General features: G+C 40.8%; 1 protein-coding gene and 1 long non-coding RNA gene across 2 annotated transcripts; both read right to left on the bottom strand.

Moving 5' to 3' along the window:
- Positions 1-165: 165 nt before the first annotated feature.
- LOC120434326 (zinc finger protein 2 homolog) lies at positions 166-9,606 on the bottom strand (the record flags this gene model as incomplete). Its single annotated transcript, XM_039602170.1, has 4 exons — positions 166-723; positions 1,010-1,145; positions 1,458-1,844; positions 8,474-9,606. Coding segments are annotated over 4 exons (2,214 nt in total), but the record flags the coding sequence as incomplete, so codon positions are not given.
- Positions 9,607-9,638: 32 nt separating this feature from the next.
- LOC120438144 lies at positions 9,639-12,980 on the bottom strand. Its single transcript, XR_005611698.1, has 3 exons — positions 12,921-12,980; positions 10,127-10,229; positions 9,639-9,672 (listed from the first exon to the last, which is right to left on the bottom strand). It is a non-coding gene; the product is annotated as an uncharacterized LOC120438144 (long non-coding RNA).
- Positions 12,981-18,762: the final 5,782 nt, after the last annotated feature.

Genomic DNA, 18,762 nt, shown 5'->3' with positions numbered 1-18,762 from the left:
CTGTGTTCTGGTAATTTGACAACATACATGCTACTGCAAACGGTTGATATTGTAAACATGTGACATGGTAATGATGCTATCAAAAAGTTTGTTCTGTTTAATCCTCCTAATGACTTGCTCCACATGTACCCTGAGTCTGGCTATGGCCTGCGTCTCCTTAACCTGTTATGCTGGCATCTGCTTCTGCTTAGATAGAAAAGGTGGGCAGTACACTTTGCATTTACAACAATCGGTGATTAGGAAGCCCTTATCTACCATCACTGCCATGTCTTCAGTCAACTTCTCAGCAATGCCTGATTGTTTGAATAGTTCCTTGTCACTAACCGAACCAGCATACAGATTAGAGATGAATGTCACTGGACCATGTGGAGCTATGCCAACCAGGGCTTTCATCGTACAGTGGGATTTGTACGAAGAATACGTTTCACTCTGGAGAAGTGGTGAGGATGGTGTCTGACACCTCAGCTCTGTACAGTCAAGGATCATCTGGGTGTCTGAGAAATCTTTGAATTCCTCAGGGAGGTAAGCTTGCACTTCTTCACGTGTAAGCCAGATGCATTGAGACCCCAGTGCAGTGGCAAGAAAATTTGTCCATGTTGCAATAATGCAGCTCACTGTGGACTGGTGTATGTTAAATCGGTGTGCCAGGTCCCTCTCCTTCAAACCAACTGACAGGAAAACCAGGAAAAGAAAGAACTCGTCAATTGGCTGTAGCAGCTGCCTCTGGAAGGTGAAAACAAAAGGGGAAAATGTTACTCCTTAAGCTATGAACTAGTAAAATTATGCTTTTCTTGGCTAAATGTTTTGTAATGGTTATGCATACCATACTGTACCATGGGGTAAACAATGAGGTGCTGTAGTACACAGGTGTATGTATGTAAAGGATGCTGAGTCCTTTATCATACATACACCTGTGTATGTATGCTATTGTACATAATGTAATGTAATTGTACATAAATACATTAACATTACACCTTTAGTTCTAACTACCAACAAACCCATAACCTACCGTTGATGTGCGTGCAGGTGTCAACACTTCTTCGTTCCTATTGGCAGCTGACTTGGCTCTTGAAACCCGGATCATTTTATAGATGCAAGGCTCAATCAAAAACCAAAATGCCATCAAATGATCATAGCTTGGAAATCTATTCACGAGAGAGACATACATCGTGTCGATCATTAATTCACATTACACACTGACATAAAAATAATGTAAACTGTGACAAATATGCTAATGGTATGCTGTATAACATAGTCTGATTAAGAGTCTATTTGGTGTTGTATTTTACCTGTAGCATATTGTTGAAATACTAAAGCATCTACATGAAACATACAATCAGCAGAGAAAAAGTAAATATCTATTTTGTTTTCATTAAGACTGGAAACACTTTCAAAATTCAACTGATGGTGACCTTGGTATATTTTAAACAATTAGCTGGAATAGAGCTTAAGTGTACCTGGTATAGAATCGGATGTCAGTGTCGGAGCCAGCAAAACGCTGTAACCCAAATTCTCGCTGGACACGTAACTCCTGTATTTCCTTCCTCAGAGTCTCCACGTCTTTGGACAGGTCTTCTGCAGCTGATGCAGATATGTCCAATGCAGACGGCTCAGGGACTGAGCAGTAGTCATGATCTCTTGTAAGACTGTGCTCTTCTTGATCGTCAGCAGGAACTAGTTCAAGGCATTGCTCCGTTCTCTCCCAAACACTACGCCGCGGTGGTTCACCTTTAAAGCCATTCCACTCAAAAAGTGTTGGTACAGCACCTTTAATAAGCTGCCTTCGACCATCAAGGGTTGTTGGCTCTATGAGTTGATCACTGGCAAAGTGTCTGCTGCAGACCCTGGTGTGAGAGGTAATCGTGAAATTATCCCGGCGTATGTTTACCAGCCATTGTCTTCTCAAGTCGGAATGGGTCGGAAAGCCATGAAAATTTAGTATGCCGTTAAATTTGGCTGAAGCCGAACAAAGTGGGACACAGCAATGCTCAGAGTATTTCTTCTCCTGTTTTTGAAAATGTTCTGTTTGAAATACTTTCCTTTTTATACTCATTCTGAAGTGACATTAGCATAGCTACCGATAGATAAACAAACATACCGGAAACGTCCAAGCGGTAGTATTTGGAAACGGAAATACGTCACATGCCCTAGTGCAAGTAGTCCATCTCCTTTTCCTAAACTCTTTTCCTTGGCCTCGATGAAAACGTCATCGTGGGGAGGACAACTGCTAAGGACTCAGGAAAAGAGAGGAGCGGTGCTGAGAACTGGAACAGCCTTACACTCGTCTCTCTGTACCAATGTCACACCGGATGTCTGGCTGTTGAAACTACATTGTGTTGAAGATGGACTACAAAACAAACATCTTATTTCGTAACAATGTGTTTTTTTTTACCCAGTGTTGGGTAAGTTACTTTAAATTAGTAACTTAGTTACATTACTAGTTACTTCTCTAAAAAAGTAACTCAGTTACTTTTTTTGCTGCTGTTGTTTAACGCGACATCCGCTGGTTTCCTCTTTCTGGGGCAAAGTGGGCGATAAATAAACAAGAGAGAAAAGCCGATCAGCTGATCATTGATCAGTTTCGTGATTGAAGTAGAAACAGGAGAGGAGAGAATGAGAGAAGAAGAGGCAGCTGTGCAGCTTCAGCTTTGTGTCTTTTTCATTGTAGCTGAAGTCCGGGACAAACTGTGTTCCTTTTCACCTCAGTACGAAATGCGTAATATTTTCTCTGAATACGAGACGATTCTGTTTTTTACGGGACGGTTGACAACTCTAATAATTAACCGTATGAACAAAATAAAGTTCAACATCAGTAACATAGCACCCACCCAGCTGTATACAGTAGAAACTCCGTCATGCTAGCTAGCACGCAGTACGAAAATGTCAGCATACCGAAAATAAACTCCACCTAAACTTGGTTTATATCTGACCCAGATAGACTGCAGGTCATATCTTCTTACCTGAAGTTCAGTTCACCTGACACGCGGACTGGCAGCCGCTTCGGGTCTCTCCTCTTGCCTCCCTTTTCCTTCATCCACCTGCTGGCTTCCACCACTTGCTAATGTTATTGAATCTGTGGAAGCTCCGCGATATCCACCACACGAAGTAACGAGTAACGAGCCTATCTAAATCCCAGTAACGAGTAACGCGTTCCTGGTTTTGGCATAATAACTAGTTACCGTGCTCGTTACCACAATAATAACGTAGGTACTGTAACGCGTTACTTAATAACGCGTTAGTCCCAACACTGGTTCTAACCCTGTTGTTTTATGGAGGTCATATAAACGAGAACAGCCTTTTAAAAATATTGCTTCATTATTAAGTTTGAATTTTAAAAAAGAAGGAACAGTTAGGGTCAGATTTACTAACATCTGCAGCAGCTCAAACACGTCTTTTGATGTTAAAGAGCTGCTAGATTTACTGAAGAGACTGTCCTAAAAGTCTCCAGTCAGTCCTCAAGCTGTGTTTTGAGGTGAACCCCACTTATTTTTCCTCCATAATACAGTTTATATGAAGCTGAAATTAATTATGCTTTTTATTTTATAATAGTGCACACATCTAACTCTCTGCTGAATATGTAAAACATAAAAGTGTTACTGTGTTACATGCCTGAATGTTGCTCATGGTCTGATGGGAAATAATGTTTTCTGTTCTTTAGCACATCGAACAGTCAGCTGTTCACAGCTGCTCTCAAGCTGATTTTTACTGAACTGGAGTGGCTTCTTCATAGAGAGATTAAAGCACACTGTTAGTAGATCGTCCTGCAATTGTGACATCACAATAATTTGCCTCGCTTTATAAATCTGTCACTTCTATAACATATAAAATTAAATACATAATACAATAAGTACTTTGTGAAGGACTTTGCTGACATCTTGGCTGAATACATGCCAAAATATGATTGTGTTCTTATTGTTGGGGGTTTTAATATTCATGTGTGTTGTCCTGATATGCCCATGGCAAAGGGCTTTTAGGGCCTTATTGATTTTATTTAATGTGGTGCAATGTGTGACCTGTCCCACACATGAATGTGGACACACACTTGATCTTGTTTTATCTCATGTTGTGTTTTCTTTTTGTTTTTTGTTTTTGTTTTTAATGTAGAGATCTCTGATGATGTGTTTTCTGGCCACAGTCCTGTGATGTTTGAAGTTCCTCTTGCCTTTACCTCTGTTAAACCTCACGCTGCTGCTCAGCGCTGTCGAGTTTTTAACTCCTCCACTGCTGAGCAGTTTTCAACACTTAACCAGAACTGCAAAATCCCAGACTTTTTATGCAGCGAGACGACAGAACTGAGCTCATGGTTTTATTCTACCTGCCAGACTACTTTGGACTGCTTTGGACATGGCTTCATTAAAATCCAGCGTTTCTAAAACTAAAGCCCAGGCTGAACGACACGACCCGAGCTGTCCGACATGAGTGCCGTCGAGCGGAGCACACGTGGAAAAAGGACAATTTACAAGTGTCATTACAGATGCTAAAGGACTGTTAGCGTCAATATATATGTGTATACATATATATATATATAGACCAAGTATAGATAGATAGCATAAGTGTAGATACTTACATGAAAACAAATATAATAACTTCATACTGTCACTGGGTTTAAACTAAAGGAGTGTTCACAAGAAATCATCAGTATCAAACTGTGACAATAAAAAATGTTCATTAAAGCAATCAAGAATGTGATGAGTTTGATGTGAATCCTTGGTAATGCATGGGGGAAGCACTGTGCCAATTTTATCAGCAACTAAGGATTTTATCCTTTTCTGGATGCAATACCTTGGCCTCCAGTAACACTATATGGAATCTTAGAGTCATTTTGACCAGGACTTCTCCTTTAATGGAAATATAAAGCAAATATTTAAGACTGCTTTCTTCCATTGCTGCAATATCTTTTAAATCAGAAATATCCTGACTCAGAGTGATGCTGAAAATCTCGTTCATGCATTTATTACTTGTAGTCGGGAATATTGTAATTCATTATTATCAGGATGTTCTTTTTTGCGTTGGGACAAAGGCAGGATGCGATGGCTGCTGTTTTATCTACGTGTGGATGCACATGCCCAGCTCCCAAATTGTACCCAAATACTGTACGGTCCCTCCATCCAACCACACACTTTCGGGACCATGACCACCAACTGCACATGCTCCACCGAGGTTTCACTATGAATGACAACATCATCCAGGTAGCAAACAGCATATGCAGTGTGATGACGCAGCTATCACTACAGGAGGTTCTGAAAAATGCCCGGGGCTTCAAACAAGCATAACAGAAGTGTGACGAATGGTACGAACCATACAGAGTGGAGAAGGCCGTTTTTGTCTTTGGACTCTGCAGACTAAGGAATCTGCCAGTAGGTGTTAGTTAAATCCAACATCATAAAAACAAGCAGTGCTTATACAGTCAGGTCAACCCGGGGCATGGGATAAGCATCAAACCATGAGACCTTCACTTTGTGACAATCATCACAGAACCGTATAAAACCCTGCGCTCACTTCTTAATTACCTTAATTACCTGGAAGCACCTTAAAGACAACCGGCCCCTCTCAACAGCTGGGACAAATCATCTGGCAAACAGATAGGAGACCAAACACTGAGGAACAAATCCTCATTTCATCCTATGATTACAGCATTTTGCCCATTTCAGCCAATTCCTTTTGCACAATTTGTCTCTTGTGCTCAGGCAACCTGTAGGGCCATGAACACACTTTCACACCAGGCTGTGTTTCAAATTGGTGCTGCATGAGAGTCTTGCAGATGGTCGGGGGAATGAACACATCTGCCAACTACTGTTGCAATGCAGGAACATCTGCTTTATTGGAATGTGTGAGATGTTAATCACAATGCATCTTATACACACTGTCTGAAAACTTCATGCCCACATCTTGATTTTAAGAAAAATCAAACATCTTTTCCTTAAATTCATTTAAGTTTTTAATGAGCTGCATGATCCGTGCCGGGAGCAGCCAAGTCTCCTCCTCTGATAAACCTCCACATGTACCACTAAAAACATTTAAATTAGTTTGAATCTGAAATCATGGCTCAAACTACTTGTTGTGAGACCATTTCTTTATTTTTCACATCAAACCCTTTAATAAGATAAACTTTACACAGAGTTCATCAAATATAACTAACGCTTAAACATTATCAGGATTTCATAATACAAACTTCAGATCAACAGGAAAACAGCTGCAGAACATGTGGATCAAAATGAATTCATTAAAAAACAACGTGGACTTCAAGGATACAGTAAATACACTAAAGTGAAAGGAGGAGCCAAAAATAGATGTTTAATAGGATTTGAATTAACTAAAAGTAGTCACCTGTGATCTTTAAAATGGTCCTGATGTGTGCTGCTGTTTTTAACTTTTAACAGTTCTTTGCTGCCACTGTGAATATTGTGTTCCTTCCCTAATTAAATTAAGGTTACACAGCCTCACTGCTCCATCTTCTGGTAAAAAAAAACAAAAAAAACTGGTATTACATGGAAGTACAGCCCAAAACCAGTTCAGCTTGAGTTTCGTTTTTCTGGACACAAAGTCACAGCAGGTGTTGTTTCAAAGCTGGTGGACAGATTTAGTTCATTTTGAAAGTTTTAAGAGCAACTGCTGTGTAATAATTTGCAGTTTTGGGAGAAAAAGAATTTAAGAGAAGATTTTACCACAGCAAAAGATTAAATATGAATGAAGAATTGAAATTTAACTGAGTTGAAAAATGCAATGAATACATAAAAAAGCAAGTTAATTTTGGAAAAGCTAAAAAAGTTCAAATAAAAGAAATGATATACATATCCATATGTGATTTTTGATAGAATACCAATTTGGTTTTAGAAAAAGAGAAAGAAAAGACATTCCTATAACTTTAATAATACATTAACAAGTACAACTACTAAACACTACTGTGTCCTAAGGGAACAAAGACTAAAATGTAACATAGAAAACAGTTTAGAGAATTCAAATCCCTCAAAGGAAAAAACATAAACTTGATATGCATATCTATACATGCAGCTTCCTAAATGTAACATTCAGGATTATTCACTGCAGGTCCAGAAATCAGAGCTACCTCATCAGATCCAAGTGTGACATCAGCTGACACTCTTTACAGGAGATTCCATCTGAACTCTGTGGAGCCTGATCTCAAGGTTTTTAAGTCTGACCCTGAAACCAGAAGAGGATCTTTCTCTCTCTTCAGATTCATTGTGATCCAGTGATTTCAGTCCTGCATGATCAGGCTGATGTTTGCACAGAGCAGATAATGAAGTGAATGTTTTTGCACATTGGTAACAGTGAAACAGTTTATTTACAGCATGGAATCGTTTGTGTTCGGAGTGTGAACTGAGATTCCTGAAGCTCTTGTCACACTGGTCACAGCTGAAGTTCACTTCCATGTGTGTACGTTCACGTTTGTTACGATGACCTGACCTGAAGCTTTTGTCACAGTGTCTGCACTTGTATGTACACTTTTATTCGCGTATGCTTTTTCTTTAAGCTCATGTCCAGTGGTGAAGGATGACCAACACTGGTCACAGAGGTGCTTTTTGACCCCACTGTGGAAGAGTTCATGTATTTTTAATGTACTTGGTGTGTGGAAGCCTCTCCCACATTCTTTGCAGTAGTTCATTTTGTCTCCAGTGTGTCTACGTTGATGTGGTTTTAGGTCCCGTTCATGATTGGAGGTTTTTCCACAAAGGTCACAGAGAAACTCTTTCCCACCACCACAGTGACGACAGGGTTGAGAACTGGATCCATCTGTGTTGCTCTGCTTTTTTTATTCTTATCCTGAATGTTGCCTGAAACAAAGAGCATCTCTGCCAACGTCCAATTACATTTTACTGTTTACATTATAACACTCAGCTTACTGGGCGAAAACGACTCTTTATTTTCCCAAACAGTTCATTCAGTATAACTCCATAAGTTTACTGATGAGACTTGTTCCAAACAATCAGGTTAAAAATACAGGATAAAAAGATAAATACATACCTCACAGTAACTGCACTTATCAATTACTTTCTTGTGTGGATCTGTTGGTGTTTATTCACCTAATGTGGAGATTTAAAAGTTAACTCACACAGGTCACATTTGTAAGGTCTCTCCTTAGTGTGGCTAAACATGTGTTAGTGTAACTGTGCATCTGTTGTAAACAGTTTCCCACACTGATCACAGCAGTAAACACCATTTCCAGTGTGAATCCGTAGGTGAATATTTCGGTAGTGTTTTTCACTGAAACCTTTTCCACTAAAGTTGCAGCTGTACGCCTTAATTCCAGAGTGGGTAACTTGATGCTTCTGTAAGTTTCGACTTTGAGCCAAAGCTTTACCACACAAGTCACAGTAGTGTGCTTTAACTACACTGTGGATGAGTTGGTGTTTTTTTTAAGCCCTCACGATATGTAAAAGACTTTCCACCCAAGTCACAGCTGTAAGGTTTAACTCCACTGTGGATGAGTTGGTGTCTTTTCAAGTGTCCAGACTCGGTAAAAGACTTTCCACACAAGTCACAGCTGTAAGGTTTAACTCCACTGTGGATGAGTTGGTGTCTTTTCAAGTGTCCAGACTCGGTAAAAGACTTTCCACACAAGTCACAGCTGTAACGTTTAACTCCACTGTGGATGAGTTGGTGTCTTTTTAAGTGTCCAGACTCGGTAAAAGACTTTCCACACAAGTCACAGCTGTAAGGTTTAAATCCACTATGGATGAGTCGATGTGCATTTAAATTTCCACCCTGGGTAAAAGACTTTCCACACAAGTCACAGCTGTAAGGTTTAACTCCGCTGTGGATGAGTTGGTGCATTTTTAAGTTTTTAGCCTGGGTAAAAGACTTTCCACACAAGTCACAGCTGTAAGGTTTAACTCCGCTGTGGATGAGTTGGTGTTTTTTTAAGTCTCCAGCCCGGGTAAAAGACTTTCCACACAAGTCACAGCTGTAAGGTTTAACTCCACTGTGGATGAGTTGGTGTGTTTTTAAGTTTTGAGCCCAGGTAAAAGACTTTCCACACAAGTCACAGCTGTAAGGTTTAAATCCACTGTGGATGAGTTGGTGTGTTTTTAAGCTGTCAGCCCGGGTAAAAGACTTTCCACACAAGTCACAGCTGTAAGGTTTAACTCCACTGTGGATGAGTTGGTGTGTTTTTAAGCTGTCAGCCCGGGTAAAAGACTTTCCACACAAGTCACAGCTGTAAGGTTTAACTACACTGTGGATGAGTTGGTGTGTTTTTAAGCTTTCAGCCCGGGTAAAAGACTTTCCACACAAGTCACAGCTGTAAGGTTTAACTCCACTGTGGATGAGTTGGTGTGTTTTTAAGCTGTCAGCCCGGGTAAAAGACTTTCCACACAACTCACAGCTGTAAGGTTTAACTCCACTGTGGATGACTTGGTGTCTTTTTAAGTCTCCAGCCTCGGTAAAATACTTTCCACACTCATCACAGCTGTAAGGTTTAACTCCACTGTGGATGAGTTGATGTGCTTTTAAGCTTCCAGCCCGGGTAAAATCCTTCCCACACTCATCACAGCTGTAAGGTTTAACTCCACTGTGGATGAGTTGGTGTCTTTTTAAGCTTCCAGCCCGGGTAAAATCTTTCCCACACTCATCACAGCTGAAGGTTTTCTCTCCCTTTCTTCTGTGAGGTTTGTCGGCCTCCTGAGAGCGCTGACTTCTCGCTCCATGTTGGTCCTGCAGTGACAGAGATACAAACAGAGGCAGTGAGTGAAATGCAGTCATGGAACAAACTGTAACTCCCTCTATTAGTGGAATCAAACATGTCAACAAACACATTGTAGGTGTGTTACCACCACCTTCTGGTGATTGTATCATTGAAATGTGATACTATGATACAATGACAGTTATAATGAAAAATACATACATACATAAAGAAATATTGATAAGTAGAGAAAATATTTTACTCATAAAAAATTGTGAGTTCAATTTTTAATATTTTTGTTTCAATGTGTGCCGATAAAAAATGATGTTTGTATCTTCTTGTAACATCTGAGTTCTTTGTTTGTGAATGCAGGTTCTGTATATATGGAGGACCCCCGGATTGGAAAAGATAAAGCTGCTGTTAACACGTTTTTTCAAAACCAACAAGCTGAGCACACAGTTTCAATAACTGTGATATTTTTCTCACCTTTTCTGTTGAAGTCATTTTTTCCTCTATAGTGGCTGAGCTGAGTCCAAATGGCTGAAATTGTTCCTCTATTGCTCCACCAGACTCTTCTCCTGTTACTCAACTGGGACATAAAAAGTATATGTATTTTATCCCTGATAAAAAAAAGCAGAGCAAATAAACATGACTAAACACCTCAATACTTATGAAACTTCAATGTGGAACCCGGTGGTTGTATGTAGGGATGGGTATCGTTTAAGTTTTATCCAATACCAATACCAAACCGGTACTTTTGAAACGGTGCCGGTGCTTAAACGGTGCTCGAATCGGTGCTTAAAGAATGGAGAACACAAAATTGGTCCAAAAACCTCTCATGTTCAGCTGTTTTTTTGTAAAAAGATAACAATGTTAGGCTTTTCTGCAGCTATAGGGCATATATGGTCTCACTCTTGGCTGGAAGCAGTGCTTAACCAATGGAAAAAAACTCAAAGTTTTTTCCAAAAACCTCTCATGTTTAACTGTTTTCCACTTTTTCTTTGGTCATTTTAGCCTTTTTGCCCAGGGTGAAGGGAGTATCTGCCATCAAACAAGAAGACAGCCGCATGTAACTACAACAGTGTTTGCTAGTTCACCTTACATGCATTAATGTAATAACGTGGTTAGCCTACTCAACGTTAATTACACACAAACAACATTAAGCTACTCACGCAGAGAAGAACGGCTGCTGCTGCCATCATCATCCGTTATCATTTCTGCTACACTGGCAGGGCTAGGGGCCAGGACTCTCCTCTTCGGGTTTTGGGGGATGTTGCTAACTCTGGGTCCGATAACAGGCACCACACCCGCAGTAGATGTGCTCGGTGTGAGGTCTCGCAGCAAGCTATCAAACACGGCGCATTTCTTGGCTTTAAAAAAAAGCGCTATGCGTCGCCAGGTGTTTCATCAGATTTGAGGTGTTACCTCCTTTGACAGTATCACAGTATCACCTTAAAGCACTTGTTGCAGGCTGCTGAGTTTGCATCTTTTGCTGTGAAGTACAGCCAGACTTTTGACCGCTTCGCCTTGGGCATTTTTAATCTGTAGCTCTGCTCTAAAAGAACGTACGTACCTGGACCCTCCTACTATCCTTGGAAACGTAAAATGATTGGCTAGAATCTAAAGTGTATCACAGCTCAGGAAAAAAAAAGCACCGAAATGTGCACTGCTTTTCGATCTGCTTACTACCGTTTATGTCAGAACCGGTGCCATCATGGCATCAGAAACCGGTACCCATCCCTAGTTGTATGTATATATTTTTAGGAGCAGGAAGATGACAGTGACGTCCTATTGTCACATGAGCTTGTGGGCCATGCAGACGTAAACTTTTCTTAATCTTAAGCCTTGACTCTAAAACATATGCTGTTCCACAGTTGACCATAATCTTACAGAGAATGCGATGAATTTATAGATAATTAAAGTCAGTAATATATCCACAAACACAACAAGAAAGTCAGTTAATCCTATCATTCTACTAGAGCTGGGCGATAGAACGATAACGATATGTATTGCGAAATAACTTTTTCTCAATAGAAAAATTAAACTATTGCGATAGGCCTCATCTCTCTTGTTCTCTTAAAAAAAAGAACAGCCAATCCAAAATAAGTAGCGCAGAGCCAAACCAATCACAGCCGCAGCGTCATGTCACGTGACTTGTTACATACAGCACAAGTGCCAAGCCGCACTTGTGTAGTTGTTTAGGAAGCAGTCAGCCGCCGTGCCGCCCATAATGGAGGAAATGAGTGTGCCGACTAGAGGAAAATCAACCGAGAGCGTGACCGAAGAGAAAACAGATGGTGGTTCCAATGCCAGAGAGATTGTCGAACGGAAGGGCCATAGAAGTCCCGTAGTGTGAAGGTACTTCGGCTACTTCAACTCTGACAAAAAACAGAGTAGCGCGCAGTGCAAATTGTGCCAAAAGCAAGTCCGGAAATCCAATAAACTGGTGCATGCTTAATCTCTGACTGAAAGCGCTAATTCGTCATTCGGTTTTTGTCAGACTAAAGATTCATTCATATTTATTATAAATAATTCTAATTACACATCTTGCTTCCATGTTTGTATCCTGTGTCACTAAAAATACATTTTATTTTAGTTTTATACATTGATTAATTACCTGTAGAATCTCCTTATCATATTAAGTGATTCATAATTGTCACTTCACTCAAAAGTGATTACATCCTTGCACTACATACTTTAGGTTCATTTTTTGCAGGCAGGTTTCTGAGAGAGAACAGGCAGATTTAGAATATAACATGCAGCGTTCTATAGATGGGTGCATAAAAAAATGAAAAATTACATGTATGTGCTAACTTTCTAAACACTTTGTTACGAAAGTGATTTACAAGTACAAAATATTTATGACCACATTTTGAGCCCATACTTGAGCTTTGCCCCGGAAAATGTCGCATCAGGCCAAAATCCTTTCCACGCCCACCCCTGTGACATCACGCTCCAAAGCCCTTTGCCCCCCTTCTCAGCAAGCTTCCAGTACTCTCACCCTGGGGTTGCGCTCCCCCACGCTTGTACCTGTGGCTTCATGTCCTGGGGGTGGGGGTTGGTTGTTCTCCTGCCCTGCACCCCTTCCTTTTGTTCATATTCCAAGACTAATTTTTCTTTATGTATTCTTTCCCCCTAGCAACCGCCACATTATGATGTTGCAAGCAATCACAAACTCTACAGTATGTCTAACTCCAGTGTATACCAAGCAATCTATTATTCTCAACAGAGCTAAAATCAACATAAACTGAACCTGCATTAAAGTTAGCTCGATGCTTACCTTTAGATGAGCCCACAAACCGAGAGAAACTCCGTGATGAAGCTGGAAGTCTTAAGAAACAGATCAGGGAGCAGAGACCCACGTGGTTCACGCTGATCTCAGCTAGGATCCAGGAGACAAGGGTGTGCAGATCGATGCAGATATCGATCCAAACGTTGGTAGTGGTACATGTTCCTGTAAGTTCACTACTTTACTCCCGTTTCATGAAAAAGCAGCTCTCTCTGCTCGACTCCTCTCCTGCACACACACTTTGCTCCGCCCCCTTTTACCCGGCTCCGCTGTGATTTGTTGCTGTGCGGTCACGTGACTCAGCTGCCCAACGTAACCCCGTGGAGTGTTATTTCAAAAGTAGCGCCAATCTCCTTTTCCTAAACTCTTTTCCTTGGCCTCGATGAAAACGTCATCGTGGGGAGGACAACTGCTAAGAACTCAGGAAAAGAGAGGAGCGGTGCTGAGAACTGGAACAGCCTTAGGCTGTGTCCCAATTCAGGGTATGCACGCTTGAAGTACGCACACTACGCGTACTACGTATGGTGCGTACTACAAGTACGGGAAGTGCGGAAGTGAGAGGCTTGTGAAATGGGACGGTCTAGCCTTCGTCGCGCTGTTCAGGTTGCCTAGCAACCATGATACTAACCGCGAGAAATGTTTCATACAGCTTTGTGTGACAGAAATGAAGGAGAAAAAATGTTTTGTTGGTCATTCATTTTTGTCATGACATCACTTTGATTAGTTGAGACCACAGGACTGTAAAACATGATAGTTGGGCTTCATTTCTGTACTGAACAGTCATTTCAAGATTAGTTAGTAAATGATAATTAGCTAATGTTATTCATGAGACTAAAGTCATCTCACTGTGGTAATGTTAATATAATATGGACAATATTATATGTATTGTCAGATATATATATATATATATATATATATATATATATATATATATATATATATATATATATATATATATGTATGAGCTTGAACTCTGGGTCAAAGATGCAAGTAGCAGTTATTTATATTTCCTATCACCTTAAATCTTCACTCAAAGACAAGTATCTCTGACAGGGTATATACAGATGTATTATATATAAGAGACAAACATTGTTCTTTCAATATGTTGGCATTACTAAATTTGGCTCAATGCTTATATATATGTGTAAAAAGAAAATGTACGAGCTGTGATAACTGTTTCTGATAGAATGAAGAGCAGACTGATATATTGAATATTCCTTTATTGGGTGAGAAAATCAGACCATGTCATAACTGCTTTCTAGTCATACAGAATAGATATCAGAGCCTTAAACAGGCTGACTTCTGCTAAATGGGTCAAACTGGGCAGAAAGTATACAAACACATAACATCCTTAGAATATGATGTAACACTATAGATCAACTTAGCTCAGATTCAGAGCTGGACTGGCCATCGGGCATACCGGGCATTTGCCCGGTGGGCCGCTGGCGATTTTTTGTTTTTATGGGCCGATGGATTTTCTTTCTTTTTTTTTTTTTTAGGAAGGGTATATATAATGAAAGGTGTTGGATTGGCCAATTGGTCATGATCGACTCTGGGCTGGACCAATTACAGCCGAGGAGGCGGATGCACCCTCCCTTGTTTAGCAATCTTATAGACGAAATAAAGAAAATGGAGAACAAAAAAAGGAAAGGAGGTGTTTATGAAAATATCACTAAATCTGTCATTTATTAATTTTAATATTAATTAATGATCATGTCTCACCTCTAGTGTTCTTGGTCTTAATTTAAGGTTTTTCCTATAGCGATTGACAGATCACGTGACTTTCGCGCATTGCATGCCGGGAACTCGAGGCAAAACAAGTACCGCATCAAATGCAAGCATTTGCAGCACCGCAAAACGTTCATTCTCCGGTTCCAATACCTTCTTGATTTTTCTTTGCCGCACAAAAAAGGAATGTACAAAACTAAGGAGAATAATGCCGGTCCGTACAAAGACAGACTTGACGAAAAGGCAAAGAAAAGAGACGAGGAAAAAATCAAAGGAGTGAGAGGGTCAGACCCTTACGAGCACACAGAGTGGACAAAAGACGTTAGCCTGCTGCCCAACTTTCACCACGCTCAGATTTATAATTATACGTTTCTTGGAGTGAGTGCATACACTCATGAAGTTTTTAGTAACTTCAGGTCACTGCAACAAGCCCAGGTACAGTTTACCGACGGATGGATACAGGACCTTGAAATGCACCGTGTAGAACGAAAGACCATCGTACAAACAAAGATAAGTTTACCAGTCTCACAAATCGTCGTCATAAATACACATTAGTTAACCGTTTATTAATATAACCTTTGAGCTCAACGGTAATTAATTAGTAGTGGAAATAATTTCTGGTACGCATTACAGAAATGTAGCAGTGACAATAATATTGTATGCTGTAATCGCACTGGACAATTAGTGATACAAAACAACTGTTTTATCCTGTGAATAAAAGTATATGTTTTTGTCAATGTACCGTGGTAATAACAGAAGCGAAACGCAATATTGTGTTAGGACAATTCACTATTTATGCACAATAAATAAAGGAGCATAGCGCGACAATTTCTGTTCAGCGCCAGACTTGCTTGTAACCTATATCACCAATTCTTTTAAGAAAAATGACGTATTAACTACTACAAAACACTGACCTTTGTGGGAATGCTTGGAGCAGACTAACATGTGAGCTGGAGTGTTCTGAGATGTTATATTTGGTATATCCAGACCATCCGTTGGCTCTTACTTCAGAAACATGGCTTTAAAAAATTTCTCTTCAACGATGTAATTCGATAAAAAAAAACGATCTCTTTGCCCGTCGGCTTCCCGTGGCTGTCATGCCACCGGCTTTTGCAGTTAATAATACAACAGCTTCTTCCCATTTTTTGGGTTTCTTTTTATCGCTGTGTAACTGAGTTCAATTGAAAGCCTGCGTGCGCTAGTAACTCTTGCCTCAAGTTCCCAGAATCCTTTGCAGTTTTACCCCTGAATGACGTCACATTTTCAGTCTCTATCCTGGTGGGCCGGTCTCTAGTCAAAATGCCCGGGCCGATTTTTTGTCCCAGTCCAGCCCTGCTCAGAATATATAAAGCATATAAACAATTACAGCAATATGATGCAACAAACACAGCAGTGCTACTAATCCAAAATACTCAAAGCTTCATAGAACTGAAACAAACATTTATTTTTAGCTCCATTCTGCTGCTGATACATACTTTAGGTTTCTGAATATGAAACTTGTTGCTGCCTTTCATAGTGTGTAACTTGAAGGCCCTGAGTACTTTCTCCCACACTGAAAACACTGGAATGATAACATTATTTGAACATTACCTAATAAGACTGATTCAGGACAGACAATTAGTTATGTTAAACTTTCCTAGCAGTCCTTCACAAACAGGGAACAGTCTGTCTATTCTCTCCATCTGTCAGCTGCTGCTGGCTCTTCCTCCTCCTCTTCCTCACACACTGCTGAGTTTGTCCTGGTGGATCATCAGGGTGCAAAGCCTCACAGATGATGTGCAGCAGTGGGTCCCTCAGTCTGTCCTCACTCTGGACACTTGCAGTTGTCACACATGGAAATCAAATGTGTGATAAGCTGCAGGATTCAAACACAAGTGTAACTTATAAATACATGTTCATACTTTTATTCCACAATCAGAGAGAAAGAAACAGAGAGAGAGTGCAGGACAGACAGACAGGTGACAGTCTCAGGTGTACACACTGCTACAAAACAGCACAAGAGAAGGAGGATTTAGTGTTTGTGTTATTACGAGTGCTAAACAAGAAGAGTTCCCAGATGGTACAGTGGACACATGTGTGACTCCTGTGATTAAAGCATCTTTCTTTCAGCTTAACGAGTGAACCGTCAGCTCGTTCAAACACACGTTAAAGTCCGTTTGGCTCGACACCACCGAACAGAGGCAGCAATATAACATAGCTAACATTAACAGTGCAGTGAATCCTGCTTGTGCCGTGATATTCAGGACTGCAAACCGAGCAGCATCACTGACTTTCAGCTTGTTGTGTTTGTGGATATATGACTGACTTTAATTAGGCATAAAATCATCACATTCTCTGTGAGATAAGGTCGACTATACATATATATATATTTTGAAGTAGAGGCTTTAAAACCAAGTTACCGCTGAAAGTACAAACATCACTAATGTCACATAACTTTGCCGACATATGGCCAACAGTAATGTTATAATGTTCTTAAACATTCGCACATAAATAAGTGACATAATATTCAGTACTTACTTTTGACAGTTCACTCTTCGTCCGCTCCCTTCTGCCGTATTTTGCGGCAAAATTATCCACACTCACCGCCGCGCTATGGATTGTGGGATATATGGGGCCACGAAGCGTGCACCGGACCACGCTTGATATTTGGGGAAATCGGCGGCGCATTTGGAGTATGCATTTGAAGTACACTTCGAATTGGGACAGCCGTCGTCGCATGGCGGTGACGTAATCGCACTTGAAATGCGTACTTCAAGCGTGCATACCCTGAATTGGGACACAGCCTTACACTCGTCTCTCTGTAACAATGTCACACCGGATGTCCGCCTGTTGAAACTACATTGTGCTGAAGATGGACTACAAAACAAACATCTTACTTCGTCACAATGTGTTCTAACCCTGTTGTTTCATGGAGGTCATATAAACGAGAACAGTCTGTTAAAAATATTGCTTCATTATTAAGTTTGAATTTTAAAGAAGAAGGAACAGTTAGGGTCAGATTTACTAACATATGCAGCATCTCAAAAACGTCTTTTGATGTTAAAGAGCTGTTAGATTTACTGAAGAGACTGTCCTAAAACTCTCCAGTCAGTCCTCAAGCTGTGTTTTGAGGTGAGCCCCACTTATTTTTCCTCCATAATAGTTTATATGAAGCTAAAATTAATTATGCTTCTTATTTTTTTTAATAGTAAATGGTAAATGGACTGATTCTTATATAGCACTTTTCTACTCTCCCGGAGTACTCAAAGCACTGCATACAACATGCCTCATTCACCCATTCATGCAAGCACTTCTAAACGCAAGTGCAAACTGTAACTACATTCACACACATTCACACTCTAATGAATGCATCAGAGGGCAATTTGGGGTTAGTATCTTGCCCAAGGACACTTGACATGCAGACTGGGGAAGCCTAGGATCGAACCACCAACCTTCCGATCAGTAGCTGATCAGTAGCTGATCTGCTCTACCAGCTGAGCCACAGCCACCCCAAATAGTAGTGCACACAGCTAACTCTCTCAGCTGAATATGTAAAAAATAAAAGTGTTACTGTGTTACATGCATGAATGTTGCTCATGGTCTGATGGGAAATAATGTTTTCTGTTCTTTAGCACATCGAACAGTCAGCCGTTCACAGCTGCTCTCTTTGGAACGCCAGGACCGCCATAATGAATTAATTAAATACACCATTAAATAATTAATTAAAATCAGAACTAGTTAATTACATAAATATTTACAACACGTCCATCCATCCATCCATCCTCATCCGCTTTATCCGAGGTCGGGTCGCGGGGGCAGCAGCCTAAGCAGAGAAGCCCAGACCTCCCTCTCCCCAGCCACCTCCTCCAGCTCATCCGGGGGAACACCAAGGCATTCCCAGGCCAGCCGAGAGATATAATCTCTCCAGCGCGTCCTGGGTCTGCCCTGGGCCTCCTCCGGTGGGACATGCCCGAACACCTCACCCAGGAGGCGCCCAGGAGGCATCCTTGTCAGATGCCCGAACCACCTCAACTGGCTCCTTTCGATGTGGAGGAGCAGCGGCTCTACTCTGAGCCCCTCCCGGATGGCCGAACTTCTCACCCTATCTCTAAGGGAGAGGCCAGCC

The sequence above is a fragment of the Oreochromis aureus genome, linkage group 3 (assembly GCF_013358895.1).
Source record: "Oreochromis aureus strain Israel breed Guangdong linkage group 3, ZZ_aureus, whole genome shotgun sequence".
Taxonomy (NCBI): domain Eukaryota; kingdom Metazoa; phylum Chordata; class Actinopteri; order Cichliformes; family Cichlidae; genus Oreochromis; species Oreochromis aureus.
This window is presented reverse-complemented; position numbering and strand designations above follow the sequence as displayed.